The sequence below is a fragment of the Falco cherrug genome, chromosome 6, assembly GCF_023634085.1.
Source record: "Falco cherrug isolate bFalChe1 chromosome 6, bFalChe1.pri, whole genome shotgun sequence".
NCBI lineage: Eukaryota > Metazoa > Chordata > Aves > Falconiformes > Falconidae > Falco > Falco cherrug.
The window spans coordinates 52742587-52763479 of NC_073702.1; the positions used below are offsets into that span (position 1 = coordinate 52742587).

The 20893-nt window shown below is 40.7% G+C and overlaps 1 protein-coding gene across 1 annotated transcript in view; it reads left to right on the forward strand.

Annotated features, from left to right (window-relative positions):
• The window catches only part of MAP3K5 (mitogen-activated protein kinase kinase kinase 5), a 109354-nt gene that overhangs the window by 28850 nt on the left and 59611 nt on the right, over positions 1–20893 (forward strand). Inside the window, exons 2-6 of the mRNA XM_055713600.1 lie at positions 5633–5772; positions 8515–8538; positions 17771–17964; positions 18230–18398; positions 19359–19465. Of these exons, the coding sequence (XP_055569575.1) occupies positions 5633–5772; positions 8515–8538; positions 17771–17964; positions 18230–18398; positions 19359–19465 (634 nt within the window). The remainder of the gene's footprint in view (positions 1–5632; positions 5773–8514; positions 8539–17770; positions 17965–18229; positions 18399–19358; positions 19466–20893) is intronic.

The following is a 20893-nucleotide window of genomic DNA, read 5'->3' on the forward strand; positions in this document are numbered from 1 at the left end:
TGAAATGGAAGAAGCAAGCTTACTGAATGTGGAAAAAGGGACAGGCCACTTAGGAGGAATGTAGGAACATTGTCAGAACATACAGGGATGCGATAAGGAAGGCTAAGGTCTGTTTGGAATTAAATCTGGCAAGGAATGTCGAGAACAAGAAGGGCTTCTTCAAGTACATCGGTAGCAAAAGGAAGGCTAGGGAAAACGTGGGCCCACTGCTGAATGAGGTGGATGCCCTGGTGGCAAAGGATATAGGGAAGGCAGAGTTGCTGAATGCCTTCTTTGCTTCAGCCTTTACTGCCAAGCCCAGCCCTCAGGTATCCCAGACCCTGGAAGCAAGAGAGGAAGTCTGGAGAAAGGAGGACTTTCCCCTGGTTAAGGAGGATTGGGTTAAGAGATTGCTTAAGCAAACTTGACACCCACAAATCTGTGGGCCCTGGTGAGATGCACCCCTGAGTGCTGAGGGAGCTGGCAGATGTTATTGCTAAGCCACACTTTGTCATCTTTGAAAAGTTATGGAGGACACGAGAGGTGCCTGAGGACTGGAGGAAAGCCAACATCACTTCAGTCTTCAAAATGGGCAAGAAGGAGGACTCAGGAAACTACAGGCCGGTCAGCCTCACCTCCATCCCTGGAAAGGTGATGGAACAACTCATCCTGGATGACATCTCTTAAGCATGTGGAGGAAAAGAAGGTTATCAGGAACAGTAAACATGGATTCGTCAAGGGGAAATGAGACCTAACAAACCTACCAGCCTTTTGTGATGGTGGATGTTGTCTACCTTGACCTCAGCAAGGCTTTTGACACTGTCTCCCAGTGTCCTCATAGTTAAGCTCAGGCAGTGTGGGTTAGATGGGTGGACAGTGATGTGGACTGAGAACTGGCTGAATGGCAGAGCTCAGAGGGTTGTGATCCATGGCATAGAGTCAGGCCGGAGGCCTGTAGCCAGTGGTGTTCCCCAGGGGTCAGTGCTGGGTCCAGTCATGTCCAACTTACTCATCAGAGCCCCGGATGAAGGGACACAGGGTACCCTCAGCAGGTTTGCTGGTGATACAGAACTGGCAGGAGTGGCTGATACACCAGCAGGCTGTGCTGCCATCCAGCGAGACCTGGGCAGGCTGGAGAGTTGGGTGGAGAGGAACCCAATGAAGTTCAGTGAAGGCAAGTGGAGGGTCCTGCACCTGGGGAGGAACAACCCCCTGCACCAGTACTGGCTGGGGGTGACCTGCTGGGAGGCAGCTCTGTGGAGAAGGACCTGGGAGTCCTGGTGGACACAGCAAGTTGCCCATGAGCCATCAGTGTGTCCTGGTGGCCAAGAAAGCCACTGGGATCCTGGGGTGCATTAGGAGAAGCATGGCCAGCAAGTCGAGGGAGGTTGGCCTCCCCCTCTACTCTGCCCTGGTGAGGCCCCATCTGGAGTGCTGTGTCCAGTTCTGGGCTCCGCAGGTCAAAAGAGATCAGAAGCTACTGGAGAGGGTCCAGCGGAGGGCTACAAAGATGATGAGGGGACTGCAGTATCTCCCCCATGAGGAAAGGCTGAGAGAGCTGGGCCTGTTGAGCCTGGAGAAGACTGAGAGGGGACCTTATCAATGATTACAAATACCTTAAGGGTGAGCTTCATGAGGATGGGACCAGGCTTTTTTCAGTGGTGCCCAGTGACAGGACAAGGGGCAACGGGCAAAAACTGCAATACAGGAAGTTCCTTCTGAATATGAGGAAAAACTTCTTTACCTTGAGGGTGACAGAGCCCTGGCACAGGCTGCCCAGAGAGTCTGTGGAATCTTCTTCTCTGGAGATACTCAAAACCTGCTTGAGGTGCAATTTGTTGCAGCCTGCTGTAGGTGAACCTCCATTAGCAGGAGGGTTGGACTAGATCAGGGGTCCTCAAACTGTTTAACCAGCGGGCCGGCGCGCGGATGCAGTGGCAGGCAGCCATCTGCGGCTGCTTGGTTTCCCCCCCCCAACCCCGGTGGGGGGGGGCGGAGTGGTCTGTAAATATGGGGGGCTGGATTGAGGACCCTGGGGGCCGTATCCGGCCCGTGGGCCGTAGTTTGAGGACCCCTGGGGTAGATGATCTCCACAGGTGCTTTCCAATCCTGACCATTCTGTGATTTGAAATGAAATGTCAGTCCCTGGTTTTCAGAGTGCTTCATTCTGAGGGCCTAGGTGTTGGGAGGGTCAGTTATTAACTGCCTTGAAACTGAAACTGAAATACTTTCATAAATGGGTTTTATTCCAGTGTAACTGTAGAGATAATTCTTCCACCTTTATTGAAATACCATTTTCTCACATACTGATTTTTTTTTTCTCCAGTGAATTTATCTTTCATTGCAGCAGGCTGTTAGATTAATTTCATCTGGGGGAAGTGAGAACCTGATAGAAGGGATTCTGGCAGTTTATGTACTGACAACCAAACATCTCTTTTGGGCATATGTAAATCCTGGATCTTCTGAACTAGTGGGAATTTTGGTGTATGTTGACTTAGATTTGTCTTGAAAACCATCAGTTGTGCTCAGCTTTGCTGGATTCCTAATCATACTTTATGTAACTGAATATAGTACTTAGCTGCTTTATAGTGCACTTGACAGTACATTTCAGGCACTTTACAGGAGTCATTACAGCTACCCTTTTTTTAATGAGCTTCCATTTACTGCTTTCTATTTGACTTCCGAACTTCTGACCAGTGCTGCATACTCTGATCCTTCATGTGGTCAGATGAGTTTCACTCCTGATGTTGTGGGAGAAGATAATCAGAAATGGGTCTGTCAGAAGAGCTGGTTTAGAGTGAGGGTTTTCTTATTGGATGGGCACCTGATCCCAAAAGTGCACATACTTTTTACGACTTGTAATTACAGGTAAGAATTAGGCTGTTCTCCTTGGAAACTGTGATACCAGCCTGAAGGGCTAGCCTGGACTGTAAAGTCTGATCTTTTTGTTGTGAATGACAACTGCATCTTAAAATACGTAATTGCTAGAGTAAGAAGGGAAACTTCACAGAAGTTGGACCTGTTCTAAGGAGTACACTGTTTTATCAAATGAGATTATCCAGAAGACCTGGATTTCACAGAAGTCTTAACATCTCAAGGAAAGAGATCCTCTTTAGTTACAGAAGAAATACAAATATCACAACAGAGTTTATACCAGTATCTTAATGTAATTTTTTCTTACAAATGTTTCCTTATTTTTGTGGTCCTTCTGTCCTCTGGTTTTTTGTTCGGTTTTTTTTGGGATTGCTATGATAGGGATAGGACAGGACCCAAGAACACTTCTTACAGTGTGGCCCTGAGTCAGATTGTGTTAAATGGATTTGGCCACCTGATCTTGACAGACACACACAGAGGCACAGATAATTTTATTTTTTTTTAAAGAGTTATTCTTTCTGTCTTCATGGTCCTGGGAACTTGCCATTTTAACACCAGATTTCTCAAGTGTTTACTATATTCCAACTTCGATCAGGCGCTCTCACTTTATTTTTCTTAAGTAATATTTTTCTTTTAATCTTAGTTTTGCAACTCTAGTGAAAGCACGTTATCTTGCAAGATTTGAGAATTAAGTCATGGCAAATTGTGCAAATCTTCCTGCTGCTCAATGTAACAAGAATGTACCATAAACTTACAGTTGCTTAAGGTGAGGCTTTTACGTGAATAAGAGTAGTTAAAAATAGAGCTTGTATTATGGTAGCTTCCTAAAGAAAATAAACAAGCCTTAATCTCACCCAACAAAATATAGTAGCAATATTGCCATTGGTGTTTGTTTTTTCTGATGTCCCAGTTTCCTAAAATTGATGAAAAACAGGGTGTGTATGGTCTTATCAATGTACTGCAGATATTTATATGAAATTGGACAGAGGGAGATTCTTAGAACAAAAATTATGAAACTTATGAAAACATAATTTAATATTAGATTTTTGAGGAGAAAAAAAATCCTTTATTATACCATTTTAGTCTCCTTTCTTTTAATATTTTTTCCTGAAGAGCCTAAGCTTGTATAGGCAAATGTTATTTGTTCATCCCCCTGTGTATCTATCTTCATTTTTTGAAAAATTTCTGAGCCTGTAGGCCAGTTACAATAACGTATGACTGAAGAGTAGATGTCTCAAAGATGTTACTTTTTAACAAGTTGCAGAAGATACCCTTACTGTCTTCTCAGTTGAGAGCATGGCCACGAGGCTTATCTTTTATTGAATATCTTCATTAGAGTTTTGACGATCTAAACGAGGGGTCCTCAAACTACGGCCCATGAGCCGGATACGGCCCCCCAGGGTCCTCAATCCAGCCCCCTGTATTTACAGACCCCCCCCTGCCCCCCCCCCGCCGGGGGTTGGGGGGGGAAACCAAGCAGCCGCAGATGACTGCCGGCCACTGCATCCGTGCGCCGGCCCCCTGGTTAAACAGTTTGAGGACCCCTGATCTAAATGAATAGGCAAGGTGAAAAGTTGTGGTTAGAGGTAGAATCTCTTATTAGATCAATTAGAGTAGAGAAACTCAAGGGTACATAACATAAGCTTTTTGCCTACAGAGCTTGTTTTGCTATCTGTCTTCTCTGCCATAAAAGCATCCTGAGGAAGGGGAAAGCAGGGAGACACCAGGATGCTTTTCTTGTTCTACTCTTAAGGGAAGTGTATTTCTTTTGGGAGGGCCAGGCTGGAATTCTGAAAGGAAACAACAAACCTGAATTGGGTGAAGAGACAGAAGGATGTTTGCACCAGAGGTGGAGATGAGTCAGTTTTCTTGTTTTGCTCTTTTGATCCGACAAGACTTTTGCAATGCAAATATGCTGCCAGTTATAATGGAAGCCTTAACTGTTTCTGCTGACACTTTATAATTGCCTGTTCTTTTACTTTTACATTGGTGTGAATCTGGGCAAGTGAACACAAGTTTTAAGAGAATTTGATATTCCTTGTTCTGTAAGCATAGTGCATGTGCTTTATTCATGCAGGTAAAATTTCTTATGAACAGAATTCTCTGCACAATAAAGTTCTTACTTATATGGGGGTTTCCTCCCTCTTTCCTTCTTTTCTGCTGCACCTTGTCCTTTTCTTTCTCTCTCATCTTTCTATATGAATCAAAATAGATCTGAATGGTAATTTGTATTGGAACTTTACCTTTGCCTTTCAATTTACAGCTGTTTTCTTCCAAAGTTCTAATAAAGAATGTCTACAGTATGTTCTGCAGTGGTGTATGTATGTTGCATAGATTTTTATTGCAGCTTGCACAGAGGGTGCAAAACCACATCAAATGTAATTTTTCCTTTTTTTTTTTTTCCATAAGGTCATCAGTCATTGCGTGTAGATCAAACAAACATTTTATTCTTCAGGGCACCAGATGAACTTTTTGCCTTTTCTTGATTAAGAGTGTTTTACCCCTTTTTATCTGAGAAAATGAAGGTCTCATTTAAAGAAAAAAGGGGGGGGAGGAAGAAAGGAAGAAAGATAAGAAAAAGAATTAAACCATATCCTGCTAACTGTATTAAAAATTCAGATGTAACCACTAAAATGGGCAAATCTCTCTGGATCTCTTACATCCTACTTAAAATCAGGTTGTCTTATCAAAGCAAATTGTGTGAAGAGACATGGCCTAGAAGTATGTGACTGTCAGAAATGTGTGACATTGACAATAAATTCTTCATTTCTTTCTGCAGATATTGCTGTTGTAGAGATGAGTGATGCCTTCCGTCAGCCTTCTCTGTTCTACCACCTGGGAGTCAGGGAGAGCTTCAGCATGGCTAACAACATTATCCTTTATTGTGATACAAATGTGGAGTCTCTGCAGTCACTGAAGGTAACTCTGAATGAAAAGATCGGGGCCGGGGTGGCGCAAGTCATAGTTGGTCCAACTCTTGAAATAGGTTCTCTGTTTCTATAGGAAATATGGTTCACAAAAGAATAGCAAAAATATTCTGAGGCCTGGAAAAGATGCCCACAGTGAAATTCTGAAAAACTCAGTTTTGTTTTCCCAAAAGAAAGATTTAGATGACTTTATCACAGTTGGTTATGTATCTAGGTGTTAAATATCTCTTTACAGAAACAGAAGTTTGACAAATTTGAGACGAGAAATGGAACACATGGTTCGGTCATTCAGGGGAATTACAGTTTTTTTGGGTAAACTGTTAGAGTAATAACGGTCAGGTGAGAATGGGGGTGTGTAGGGAGAAGCAAAATAATCCTTAAGTTTTAGCTCCTATATGAAGTAGTAGTTTTCTGCCCAAACACAATGGGTTCCCAGATGGTCTCTGGTATGTCTTGCTGAGTTACAGCTGTTTACATCAGGTGTTTGCAGGATTGCTGTCCTGGAGATTACCAGCAGTGTTAGCAAAAAAACCCAACTTGTGCCTGGTCCTTAGGGCCACAGTTCAGAGTGCAAAATATTGGTTTAAGACAACACGGTGGTTTAAGATAATCTGTGGGGCTGTGAATGGTGTCAGCCAAAGAGTCGATACTTACTTGTTCCTGCAACTGTGCTAAAGGTTTAGTAACTTCCATGGGCATGGGGAAGGGCAGACAACTGGGGTGGCAGTCTTTTGAATTACTTCTTCCCCCCGCCCCCTTAGATTCATCGGCTTTGGTCAGGAGGTGTTTAGTGCTATAGTGCTTCCATTCTAGGCATTGCTGAAAAGAAGCATTTCAAGTAAGCAGTGAGTCAGACTGCAATCTGGGCACTGCTGCCTCTCATGGAGGGTTTGCTTCCACTGCTTCTAGCTAGTGCAGGCTATTTGGTTTTGACTCTGTCCTGTTATTTGTAGCTTGGTCCTCTATTGGAAGGAACATAACCTGAGTAACTCAGTTTCTTCCCCCTGCTCTTCCCTCCACATTTTCTCAGCCAACTGGATTGGTTACAATCCAGTTATTTTTCTTTTTGCAATACAAAGAGTATACAGATAAAAGTCCTAAAAATAAAACTGCTAATGACAAAAGACCTATCTGTGGACACAATGTGGATACAAAGTACAATGATCTACAGTATAAGCAGAGCAGAATTTCACTGTACTGGGCAAGGAGCCAAATACCTAAATCCCCACTGAAAAATCACTTGGAGTGAGGCACCAGTCTTCCTTGGGCACTTGGGAGAACTTTTTACTAGTTTAGGAGCTGGACTTTGCAAATAGGTCACCTGCAGGGTTCCACTGATGCCAGTGGAAGCCCAATTCTGCATGGGGAGACTTGGATGTCCCAGTTGCCACCAGTACAGTGCTCACTGAAAAGACTCTCTTCAGTTGCCTTCAGCTTTGAGCTGCCCTATGTTTCTGCTTGTGATAGTTTGCAGGAAAGTTGTCAGAGAGCAAGACCTTTCCCATGTTACTTAGTAACTGCCTGAAAAAAGTAGTTATGGGCATGCCTGGGCATCTTTGGAGGCAATGTTTGTGCCTCTATTTGTTACAGCCAGCAGACAGAGTAGAAGCAATGCAGGAGTGTGTGTGCAGTTTTAATCTTGTATAGAAGGTGAAAAAAAAACGAAATTCAAAACCTGAAAATTATCATGAAGATGTAGGAAATGAAACACTGCATCATGCGGTTTAATTGGGGTACAAAACAATGTGGGTAGACTTTTGCTGGTGAAATGTTCCTCTATATGAACATTCTGGTCAGGTTGCACAGGCCTTTGAGCAGCCTGATCTTGTGAAAGATGTCCTTTCCCATGCCAGGGGGGTTGACTAGATACTTATGTCCTACACTTCAAAAACTAGCAACAGTTGTATGTGATACATGCCCCCTCAACAGGGTGAAAAGCAGTTTAATGGAAGCCTGACTTACACAACGTGAAAAGTATGAGGCACCTTGGTTTGACACTGCGTGTTTTTAATGATATGGTATAGGTTAAACTGTACAGTGGTCCCAGTGGTGGAGGTGTAGTGCAGCGCTCTGATAAATCTGGCAGGGTTATCATTTGCTGGGGTCAGAACTTGCTGACAAATCTTCCTGAAATCAAAGTCACTGTCCACAAGTAGTCCACACTTGGGCTGTAGCACCCAGATCAGTGTGCCATCTGTGTGTGGCTTCTTGTTCTCTGAAACTTTACATGTAAAAAGTGAAGGTACATTCTTTACATCAGACTTACTAGAGCAATGTGACTTTCAACCAGGTTTGGAACATTTTAAAACCTTGCAGAAGCACTGCTTTTACTATTCTTCACAGTTTCTTCTACTGGCAGCAAAATATTACTTAGTATATTTAATTTCTCAAATGTGAGTAGGTGTGTATTAATAGTCAATTTTGGGACAGCATCCTTCTAGGAAAATTTATATAGGGAGGGGTATGTACATATGTGTATACACATGCACACAGTACATACCCTCCTGTGTATACATATAAGATGTATGTATCGTTTGGTTCCATAGTAATTTTGTCTCTCCTGAGGTAATACTTGATTTATATTGATTTGACAGGCATAGAAAATATCTACCAACCACCATTCTCCTGTCATGTGTCTGTAAATATTAATACTAGCAAGTCCTACTGATCAGATATTTTTCCTAGTAGTTCATCAGTGCTATCAACGTTATATTTTTCTTCTTCTTTATTCTAGGAAATCATTTGCCAGAAGAATAATGTAAGTATGATTTCTGGGTGCTGGTTGAATTCTAGGCATTCCAAACTTCTGTACCATTTAATGTTGTTTATCTTCTGTTTTTCACTAGAATCATGTAACACTCTCCTACTGTATTTTACAGAGTTAGGTGCAGAATTCTGGAAATCCTAGCAGCAAATCTGTGTATATCACTGCGTTGCTAGGTACCAGGCTCACTTCTTACCTTTTCTCCATCTATCAGTGGTATTTTCCTTCCTGCCTTTACTTGTCTGTCATATTTTTTCACACACCATTTACATCTGTCATTTTGGTATTTTTTTTCTGTTGCCTTTTTCTGTACAGTGTTCTTCAGTGTTTCTAAAAAATGCTCTATTGAAAAGGAGAGTTATTTGGAAACTGATGCTCATTTTAGAAACCCATGGCTACAGCTATGAAAATATATATATTTATAAAGAGAGAGTGTGTGTATTTATTTCTAGAAGCTGAGTCCTGGAGCCAGTTAGTCCTAGTGCAGTGCAGAACCTGGTAGTCTGTCAGTGGCTGCCAATCGTTAAACTGTAGGTTTCTGCACCTTGGCATCCCTCTGGTTTCTGAGGTTGGCCTTGCAAATCCCCCTTCCCTTTTTCACTCCCTAGTTCAAGGGAGGCTGACCTGTGACTGAGAAAACGGCTTTGTCAGTGTGGTTTGTTCTGGGGCAGCAGGGCTGGTCATGTCAGAATGTATTTCTGGCATGTTGAGTTGTTCTTGGCTTCACTTTGGGACTTACTGGTAGCCATATATGCTAAGATATAATTTTATAGTGGTTAGTCAGCAGTGTGCAGATATCCTGAGGTGCTATGTGTATGCTGTACACTTCCATATTTGAATAAACTTTTCTAAGGGGCATATTTAATTTTAGAAATTGGTCAGGTTTTATTTCCCACAGTGTTAAAACTGCCATAAAAACTGCAGTATTCCTGGTTTAACTTTTTTATTTAACACTGAAATTCATGGATTAAGTACTGACTTCTGCCATTAAAAACATAATTATTTGAAAAGGATGCAGTTATCTACTGTAGGTGATAGAGTTTTTAAAGATGGCTTCAAAACCAGTGCAAGCTTTGGCCCTAATGATGCATGTTAAGTTCCATATTATTTTTTATTTAAAAAAAAAAAAAAAGCAAAGAGGGTTCCAGGTAGAGTTTCTGTATAGCTCTTAATCAGAAAATGCTTTTCAGAGATCCACAGAATTCTGTGAATGATATGCTGGAGTCAAAATCTCTCATATTTTTCTAATGAAAGTGGAGTAAATGACCAGTTAGGCCTTTACACAAAACAAAAGAGGACAGTAAAACCATTCTTGTAAATGAATGTATTGCATTCTGTAAATTTGTTCTGGTGGCCCAGGATCCAGTGAAAATGATGTGTGACTAATGTAATGTCCCTGGGAGGGTAGGGGGAAGAGCTCTCTTAGCAAGAAACCAGCAGGAGATGACTGGTAAGTAGAATAAAGGGGAGATGTTGTCGTCTGTCCTATTTTTAAATGACAGTCCCTGAAGCCCAACGAGGGGTATAACTTGGACTCCATATCTTTGAGAAAGGATTGTTCTGTTTTCCATTTAAATTTGGATAGGTGGCTGTGAAACTGTCATTTATCATATTTAGAAATGTTTCAATGTATGCTGCAAAAAGAATGCATTCCTTGAGAGTCTTAGATGTTTTCAAGCACACCCACATAACATCTTTTCTGTGAGGAAGTATTTTCCCAAGGGTTAGAACAGGGATGTCAGTGAAACTGGCTTTAGCAACTGATCTATTTTTTTTTCTCCTTTTTCCTCGTTTTTTGACATTGTCAGCCAAATTACCTGGAACTAGACTCATTAAAATGTTGTTGTATGCCTAACTATTGAATATAATTTCTGCTTCATGAATATTAGGTTTCTTCCTAAATTGTAAGACTGTTGGATAAATGGGTATGACAAAGGTGCTGTTCTTGAGAGGCTGTGACTATGATGCCCTCCCTTACCAAAAATAGTTATATGAATGATTATGTGAGGTTGCACACAGAAAAAAAATGAAATTCACATATGGATAAACCAGGAGTTTAGTCCTGCTGTTCTGGAACGTGTTTTTTAATAGCACACAAACATCACCTGTAACAGGACAGTGGTATCCCTGGCATCAGGAAATTTAAAAAAAGCTGCAAAACAAGTATGTGTGTGTGTCTATATATATATCTGTCTATATATGTCTAACTGAAATGCCTTGTGTTTGCTTTTCCTGAACATTGTATCCCTGAAAGTGGTGGGGAGGAAAAAAAAAACCCAATCCATTACCAGCTGTTTTTGTTCTTTGTTCTGACTGGATTTTTGTGCTTCCTAATAAGTCCATACAATGTTGCATAGCTAGGATAAGCTGCCTGGAGCCTTTCAGGGCAGAGCAATGCAAGATAACAGGCTCATTTCCTGTTATATGTGGTTTTATAGCTATTTAGTTGGACTTTTTCCAAATGCTGCACTAATACCAAAACCATACGCTTTTACAAGGAGTAATACTTCAACAGGAGGCAGTTATGTTGATATTTGGAATCTTAAGTTTAGTTTTTGCTGTTATCTGATTTTTGAGGTTAACCAAGCAGCAGAGGCATTCTAGAAATTGCTGGTAGAGTTTCAGTCACAAGGAGATGTTGGTATAAAGGTTACAGTTTTATTTTGGCTCGCCAGTTTTTATTTCATCCTAATTCTCCCCAGTTTGAATCTTACCAACTTTGAAGAAAAGCTGCAGGTCAGGTTCCAAATGGCCATTTATTCAACTTGTTAAAATTTCACTTCTTGCTGATTCTGAGGAAGTTTAATGTGCATGCATTGTACATACGGTTTGCAACCAGTTGCAGTGTTAAGTAACACCTTAACACAGTGCTTACCTTTCAGTTCAGGCTTCTTCCTTGCACCAGGTCAGAGTGACAGACAGCCTTGAGAGCTGCCTGGGGTGCAAGACTGGTACAGCTGCTGGCCTGACTGGGCAGCAATAGGAACCATTCTGCTGGGCAGCCAACTCACCAGTGTTAATGATTAAGCAACTCTTATTAGTGTTTTCCTTTTCTGACACTTGGAGGGGCCAGAGATTGTAATTTTTACAGTTTTTATACAGCCCTTCCTACCTGCCTCCTGTTTAAGGTGTAGCTTGGGAGGCAGTTTGGTGTAGCGCTTCTTCAGCAGGAGAATGGGTGACCCTGGGTGAGGCATGCCAGAGCTGTGTGCAAGCTTGGGACCTCCACATAGGTACTGCTAGAAGACTGCTGATCCCATAGGATATGTTTAGCTATTAGTCTCTTTCACTGTGGAAATAGTGGGAAATATTTTTGATACTCCTCAGCCAGCTGACAGATGACTTGGGGACAGTTTGATTTTTGGTGTCCAATTATGTAAAAATGCTACGTAGGAACCTTCAGTAAATATTTTGTTGATGATGACAACTGTGGTATTTATTGTTATTTATAATACATCACTATTTATTGTTCATTCTTACAGTGTTTTTAATTCTTTGATTAATATATTTGGCATGTACTTTCCTTGGAAAAAGTTAGAACTTTTTCCCGATGTGAATATGATGAAAGGCCCATATACAATGTATGCTGAATTTTTACAAGTGTTTAAGATTTTAACAAGTGGCATGGCTGCAATAGAATGTTATTGCTGAGCATATAAAGAAAGAACATATTCCCAAAGAAAATGGAAAGTATGTAAAAGAATAGACCCAGTCTCTGTGCTTCAGTTTATTTGAGGTGTGAGGCTTACTTACGTTCCTTTTCAAATCAATAGCAAGGCTGTCATTCAGGTGAGTGGGATTTGAAGTAAACCCAAACTCAGTCTGTATTCATTAAAACGTCAGCACATGTTGATTTGCTGTGTGTTTGGGGGATGGAAGGAATAGATTTAATAACTTGGTTTAGGATTTTGCCATCTGCCACATGTAACACCAATGTGCAGTCAGAGAATTACCTCTAAGAAAAATCTCAAAGGAAGAATTGAAATAAGAGCAGATACTTCTCAAAAGAACTAGTAGGAGAAATGCAAAAAAAGCTGATCTTAATTAGAGGAGAGTCAGCAGGAAGAACAGTTCCTACTGTGACAGATACTGGCTTTTTTTATTACTTCAGCTGATTTTATTTGTTAAAAAAGAGGAAAAAGTTACACTGGATGCTGACCTGAAGCTTAGGCAAGTAGACGGGATTCTGCTAGCTTCTCCCATCCATGAGTAAACCATGGTTTTGTTTTGGCAGATTTTTGTTTTCTTTGACACTTACTGTCTTCGAAGGCAGCTTTCTTCTGTTTGTCGATATTTGACTGTTAAATGATTCCAACAGTGCTGTTTTAGTAAAGAAGAGCCTCAGGGAACTGAGAGGACTGCGCACCGTTGACACCCTGGGATTTTGCAAATTTTCTCCCTCCTTTTGAAGTAAAAGTCAAGATTAGGCAGAACTCAAATACTCATTTGTATAGCACCATGTTGTCTTAATCTGTACAGCTTTCTGTACTATGTCAGGTGTATTTGTGGGGAAGAGAATAGGATTTACCTTTTTGCATGGTATTCTTTCTAAGAAGACATGGTCTCCAAACTGAAGTCCCAAAAGGCTTCCCTTTTACAATAACAGTTCTGTGTTAGAGGGTGATATTGAAAGAAACACTGTTTTATATTCTTATTGTGATAATTAAAATATAACTGTATCCTATGCATTTTAACTATCTTTTAAATACAAATTGGTTCTATATTAATTTCTTTTCAGAAGCTGTCAAACAAGAAGGAAGTGATTAATGTTCCAGTGACCAGTAGGTCTAGCTAGGAGTAGGATAGTCTTAAATTCTGTAACTGTAGAGCTATTAAGATGATCTTACAGCTGTATTTAAACTGAAATTACACAGTACTTTAGAATTGTTTACTTTTGCACAGGAAGTGAGGAATTGGAAAAATACAAAACAATTAAAACATTTGCAAAAATGAATTACAGGTTTTGTCACTTTGTGGTAAGCATTTATGTGTGTGTGTGTACCTGGCTCCAGCCAGTACTTCTGCCTTCTGATTAGTCTGACTGATTTAATGAAATGGGCTGTGACACAGATAGTCTTTCAGAAGGTGGCCTGATGTTGCCAGGTACTGAGTGTGCTGGCCCAAAACCTTCAATGATATGTATGTTCATATCTCCTAGATATAACTAGTTCAGCTGATTTGGGAGCTCAGGCCAAGTTTACCTTATCTAATGTCCCGAGTTCTTGTGCATCAGGCTGAACCATAGTAACTACCTGTATGCACACTCATGGCCCGTCCCAGCCCCTAATGTTTTCGGTAATGCCTTTCAGTTTACAACTCGGGTGACTTGCAATCACTTTTTAACTTCCATTAGTGTAATTTGAGCTTTTGAAGCTTAAATAATGAGTGATTTATAAAGAAAGAGGTTTGGAAAATGGAAATTATAGCACCTCTTGTTGACTGAGGCATCTATTCCCACCCACTTTTGAAGCCCCTTTAGGCTACTTAAATTTTTTTAAAGGAGGTTGGTGTAACTGAGAACATTGTCATTGGATTTAAGATGTTAACTCCTTCAAAAATTGCCCATTTTTTCTTGAATGGCTTGATTCTATTACTTTCATTGTACATGGTATGGTGAGTCAGACGAATGGATCAAAGGAAGATAACTTTATCTTGGGTGCTCAGCAGACTTAGAATATAGAATGAAGTTAATTAGGATTAGGAAAGAATATCGGAGTTTGTGAGATCAGAGCTGGGATGGAGTGTTACTGGGCAGATTTTAATAAGATATGTGGAATATATTTAAACTTCCAAGTGGAATCATGTGCACTAAATCAATATGTAAAGAAATGTGTGAGCAGATGGGAAGTGTGTTCCAGAAGGATCACTTGATCCTTTCAGACTTAAGTTAATGGAGCTTGTATTTTGACAAAGAAGGTTGAGAAAGGAAGTAGAAGTGGCTGAGGCAGAGGTTACGTAGCCTGGGAGTGAGGAAAGAAGCAAGTCATGCACTTTGTTTTGGGGAAGAAGGTTTAGAGCTGTCTGACACTGGAGCAGCTCCGCAGCCAGTGCCCCCACAGCCAGGTCCTCTCGGGCTTCCGTCCCAATCATTGTCCAAACGCAGTCAGGGCTGGGCTCTTTGTAGTTAGAATTTGTGACGGTGACAAAGTATGTTTCTCCACAGTGGGAGACTGTAGACTTTATTACGCAAGAGCAGCCTTGCCGTCGCTGTTACCTTATCTTTCTTTCACTACCACCTTTAGTAAATAATATATAACTTTTGATTATTTTTTTCCTCTTTTGTTACCAGAGCTACTGCCTGCCTACCTTTGTCAGTTTCAGCTGTTGAATATCTAATGTACTCTTTAGCTTGGAAAGTGAGATTGAGGTCAATGTTTCTTCTATTTCTTAGCTTCACTGCATGTGGGTTTTTTTCTAGATTTTTTTTAAAGCCTATTTCCTAAGGAAATGAAACCTTTAAGAGCTGGTACTGTTTTTTCGTCCTCCACCCTCTTTTCTGTATCTGCCTGTTTGTCTGTCTGATGAATTTCAGCCAAATTTGGCTGGTTTCAGAGATGCAGAGCTCCAACAAAATCTGAATGTCTAGGTTAAGTTAACAACCAAATTAATGCCCTAGCTGAGGGAAAGCCCATTCTGTTCCCACACTACTTGCTGCTGAGTATCAAGGTGAGATTCTAGCTTGAGACAATTCCCTGAGAACCCTGGGGGCCCTCTAAGCAATTGAAAATTGATTTTATTTTCTTTTGCTTTCTTCCCATACAGTGGTTTCTCCTGTCTTTTACTGTTAGGTTCTGCGTTGTCCACTGCTTCCAAAGGCTACCGGGTCTGCATGTGTTCTGTAACACACTTTATAAAATAACCAGCTTTTTCTTCCCCTTAGGTAACTGGAAAAATGCATGCAAACTAATTCTTGTTGGCTCTCTTGTTCTACTGAAATAGATACCCGCTTCCTACAGAAGGTGCACTTGGGATCAGTTTATAAGACCTTTTGCTCAGTAGTGGACTCAGGCACTTGGCCTCTGCAGGACTAGAGTTTTCTTGCTCATAGGATTAAATACGAAGACTTCAGCACTGTCTCTGTAGGTGGCCTGACCATTATGCCAGGATAAACTTTGGGTTCTGGGGATTTCAAAAGCTGGAAAGATCCTTTTTCAGAGTTGATTTTTAATTAAGACCTGGGCTTTGGAAACACTATGCCAGAGGTCTGAGAAACCCTTCCTGCAAGCAGTCTTGAATTTATTTTTAAGGCACTGAATAAACATCAGGAAGTAAAATACTTGCCCCAGGATATCTGTAGCTACTTCACCCTTTCTCTTGGCTCTGACTTCCCAAACTTTTTCTCTTTTATTTAAAAAAGGAAAGTTTGAGAATACTCTGCCTGTGCTTAGTAGTGGCTCCTGTGCCAGGTACTGCCCACCCTGATGCTGTAATTGCTGAATCCAGTTCCAGCAAATTCATAATTTCCTCTCTGCTTTTGACTGTGGGGCTTCCTAGGTTTTAGCAGGGTCAAAGGTTCAGCCATTTACTCTTGAAACCGTGTGATCACCTTACATACTGTCATATTCTTGAGCAAAAGTGTCCATTCAATTCTTCATTGTGAAGATGAGAAGTTTAGGTTCTAGCATCACACTCCTTAATTGCTTGTTAAAAACAGTGATACGCCTCCCAGTTTTTAAGTTTCCTTTGGAAATGCTACACTCATGCACGGTAAAATCTGTTCTAGCTATTCAGCTGTAATAGTTTGTAGTTGTTGGGGGAAGAAGACTAAATTCATCCTTGTGCAAGTCTGTGTTTGCAATGATCTCCAACTAAGTTCTGGGTTAGTTGAGCTCGATGGACCTCGTGTAAATGCCTGCATCAATTACTTTGAAATTTTATATAGTTTGTCTATATCCCTCAGAAGTAGGGGTGGGGTTGCCTTTATAGCAAGGTTTTACAGCTTCATGGTGTAATAGGTGTAATTAAAAAAAAAAAAAAGAAGTTTCCTGCACTCTTCATAGCCAGTCTCTGATCAGTATACAAACATGTTTACTGACATATCTGTGCATGTACATTTATACAGACTAGAGTACCTAAATCTTTCATGTTTTTAAAATCAGTTATGCATGTTAAAATGCATGCTTTAAGCACACAACTGGTATTGTGCATTTGAAAACTGCTCAGTCACTGCTCTCTCAATGCATGGAGCTCAGCTTGCCAGGGGAGTCTCTGAAGTGATGTCCTCATTGCTTTATTGACCTCTGGGAGAAAAATATAAGCTGACCAGAAGGTAATTAACTTTGGAAGTAATTTAGGGGTACCAAAATGATGGGTCTCAAAAACTGCTTTCTTAAGGCTTTTCTTGCTGGGCAGCTGCTGACCACTTCAGTAGTGGAGTCAGCTTTAAGAGCTAAATGGCAGAAGTCTTCCTGATTTTGATGGTGTGCTGTCTCATAGTTAAGACCCTTTGGAACCACAAATATTCAGCAAGCTTTCTGTGTGCATAAATCTGTACTTGCACACATACCACAGGCACCAGACATCCTGCCTCCCTGGAAGATAAAATTATTTTTGTGTGTGTGAAGTCTCTGTCATACATTGATAGACAGAAATCAATACAGTTTAGCAATGCTAAAACAATAATAAGTGGTTATTCTGAAATATGTGTAGTTTTAAGCTCAATGGCCAAGAAGGTTTGCTACATAGCAAGGAATTTAGTTTGTCTTTGTTACGCTAAACTGTTGGAGTGGTTTTGCAGCTCATGTGAGGATTAGGTTCCTCTACAGTTTTCCTGTTGTGAGGCAGCTAGCTTGTGTTACTGTTTTCAGCATCTGTGAGCCTAACTACACTAGATTACAGAATGCTTGTTCTCTTCTGAACATCGGTCACCTTGAAAAGAGCGCACGTCAGCTTCGCTTGAGTCTGCCTGCCACTGCGGGGTGACTGGAGTGTGCCCTTGGTATTATTTTGCTGTTGAGCCAATGACTGTTGTAAGGTCAACGCAATGCTTCTAAAAAGACTTATCCTGCAGAAGCAGTTCAGAAATCTGAAAGAATACGTTTCAGGTGTATGTCATATTTGAGAGGAAAACTCAATTTATGTAATCCTTGGCTTCATAGGTAAAATCTTGGTCTTGCCGAAGCAAGCAGATCACCCTTTGACTTCTGCTGGTAGCATATGGGGTGGTTTTATGCTTAAGCTTGTCATACCATAGCTTTCCTAAGTATTGCACCTTGTTTCCCTACAGATGTGCACTGGTAACTACATATTTGTTCCTTATATGATAACTCCACATAACAAGGTGTACTGCTGTGACAGCAGTTTTATGAAGGGACTAACAGAACTGATGCAGCCCAGTTTTGAGTCACTGCTTGGGCCTATATGCTTACCTCTGGTGGATCGATTTATTCAGCTCTTGAAGGTGGCACAGGCCAGTTCAAGGTGAGTTGTCTTTTTGTACCCCTGTGTAAAATCCATATATTCCTGCTAGCAATATAAATGCCAGGCTCTTGCTTCAGGGTGATGTGATGTTTTTCCTTCTGTTGAGACAAATGGATAATTAATAATTTAGCTTGACCAAATCTCTCCATTAACACTGCATTACCGATAAATGTTCCACATACACATTGTGGGAGAGCTGCAGGGCCAGAAAAACAAGTGCAAGGGACCTGTCCCAGATTGCTGATGTGATGCTGTTCCCCTCCAGCCAGTATTTTAGGGAATCCATTCTGAACGACATCAGGAAGGCCCGTACCCTCTACACAGGCAAGGAGCTTGCTGCAGAGCTGGCAAGGATTCGACAGCGGGTGGATAATGTCGAAGTTTTGTCTGCTGACATTGTGATAAACTTGCTGCTGTCCTACAGAGACATCCAGGTATGACTCCTATGCTCTAAGATCATCTAAAACGTAGTGAATTAATGACGTTCTCAGTGAAAATTTTGGTGTATTTTGCACAGGTTTTCTAACAAACTATATGAATAATGCACACTAGTAAAAATCTGCCGTATCATCACTGATGCTTTTTACTTTATTTTGTAGTTACACTGTATATAGCGTGCCTTTACGTAGCAGAAAAGTGGTGTTATTTTGTAACAGCACCTAAAAAGTACACAACATAAAATAACTCTTTGCCATCACAGCATTACTCTGTGATGGACAGCGCATAGTGTGTCCTACTTAAAGGCTATGTTAGCATTCTGCTATTGATATGTATATGTATTCTTTGTCACCATGCTTGTGACATTTCTCATGGAAACATAACATGTTCATATGCATTTCAGCTTCCGGAATGGTGCTAGTAATCACTTACTTTGTTATACCTAATTTCAACTGTTTCTTCTTAAACATTTTAAATGGTTTGTTTTTCAATTTTATTTTGTTTGTTTTTTAAATGTCAGTGAATAAGCTACTTTGAAAACTGTGGTATTGAAAGATTCTTTTACTTTGTTTTTGTGGCTCATGCCTACTTCAGAGATTTGGGATGCCTTAATTCAGATGCAGTTAGCATTATAATGTCTGTACAATATGAACTCTGATATGTGTTCAGCCCCTGAAGCTAATTTTAATCATGAAACAGATGTACTAAAATTTTCACAGGTCCAAATTGAAGCAGTACAAGAGACCAAATTGTGTCTTTCTCTGCTAAATACTGTGCCTATTCACATTTCTGATGAGTGCCAGGCTATTTACAGTTTGAGACTGAAGAAACTGAAACTTAAAATAAACTGAAAATACTTTTTAGTATGAAATAAGAGGTGCTTAGGCCAAAGAGGACTTTATATAGGCATACTCAGTACAGCCACTTAAAACTTCGTTATTCCTTTCTTTTGGAAGGATTATGATTCCATTGTGAAACTGGTGAAAACTTTAGAAAAACTGCCTACTTTTGACTTGGCTTCCCACCACCATGTGAGGCTTCATTATGCATTTGCACTGAACAGGTAAGAATCCACCCTTCCTTGTGCTGTTGAATAGTAAATCAGAACTGCAAACTTCACAGAGGGTTGGTAATCTGGGGTTAAGTTCCCTACTGGAATCTTCATATGCAGGTCTAGGGTTGTCACTGCAGCAACTTCGGGGGCTCTGAGCTTTGTGATCAACCCTGGCTTTTTTTCTCTCGTATTGTCAAATTCTGTTCCTTTTCCTTTAGCAGGAGTGTTTGATTTGTCTTTCCTTAGGATTGCATCATTTTTCCATTCAGTACCTAAATCGGCAAATAAATACCTAGCAGTACTTTACCTCTGTAAAATACACTTCTAATATTGCTATGTAAGTGGCAGTGCTGCAGCATTTCTGATAACTTAGGCATCATCCCATCCAGGTCTGAGTTCTTGTAGCGTCAGGAGGCAGGAGGAGAACTTCCAGCAAATGTCTGTCAGAAGATTTTATTATAATAATAAGTTAACATATTCTCTCATAGCATGCATGAAATGTGCCACATGGAGCAACATGCACTACTTTCTTCAGTTAAATGAGAGCCAAGCCTAGATTTTTCTTCTAGGATACTAGCAATTGGGCAAGGCACTGAAGGGGGAGTTTTTCAGAGGAAATTAGAGGTTTTCTGCTCCCTCACTGTTACCACGATGAACATTTTTCTATTGACATTTAGAGGAGTAGACCAGGTTTCAGCAGGCATTGAAATTCTCAAATGAAGGAAATATCTACAGATCTTTCTGCTTCTCACAGATTTGAGTATTGTAATTCAGGTTTGCTGACGATGCTCGAAACTGCCTATCATGTCAAAGTGATGTCAAAATATGTCACAAGTAACTAGCTGAAAAAATAAACTTGTTTTTGAAAGAAAAAAAACCAACAAAACAAGAATAAAACCCCCAGCTATCAGGCATTGTTCTGTCTGAATAAAATGTCTAGATACTTTCTTGTTCCTTTATACCAGGTATATGAAGGTTAAAAATATTGTGCCTTTTTCCTTCCTTCTTTGCCATAAATGTGTGGGCTTTGCAGATTAAATAATGCAGCATGGATGTGCTACTTCTACATAGCCTTCACAAAGGTCACTTGAAGGTTTAACAAGTGATAATTTTCTAGAACAAGGTCACCTTTGAAAGCAGGACTTGACTAGTTCACTGGCGCACTAAAATCCTGCAAAACTGCAGTACCATCTTTTCAGGCAGATCCCTGTACTTCATGGGTTCTGTTGGCACTTCTTGCAGACTGAAAGGTCTGTCTTCACAGTTGTGACTGTAAGATGTAGCCTTTGAAGGTATCTGTCATACAAAAGGTCTACACAGTACCTCTGAAGGAGTTCACATCAGATTTGCCTCTCGCTTCTTTCTCCAGATTGTACATTCAACTGGAATCCATGACAGCCATGAAAATGTTCATGCTTTGGTGTATGTCAAGAAGGA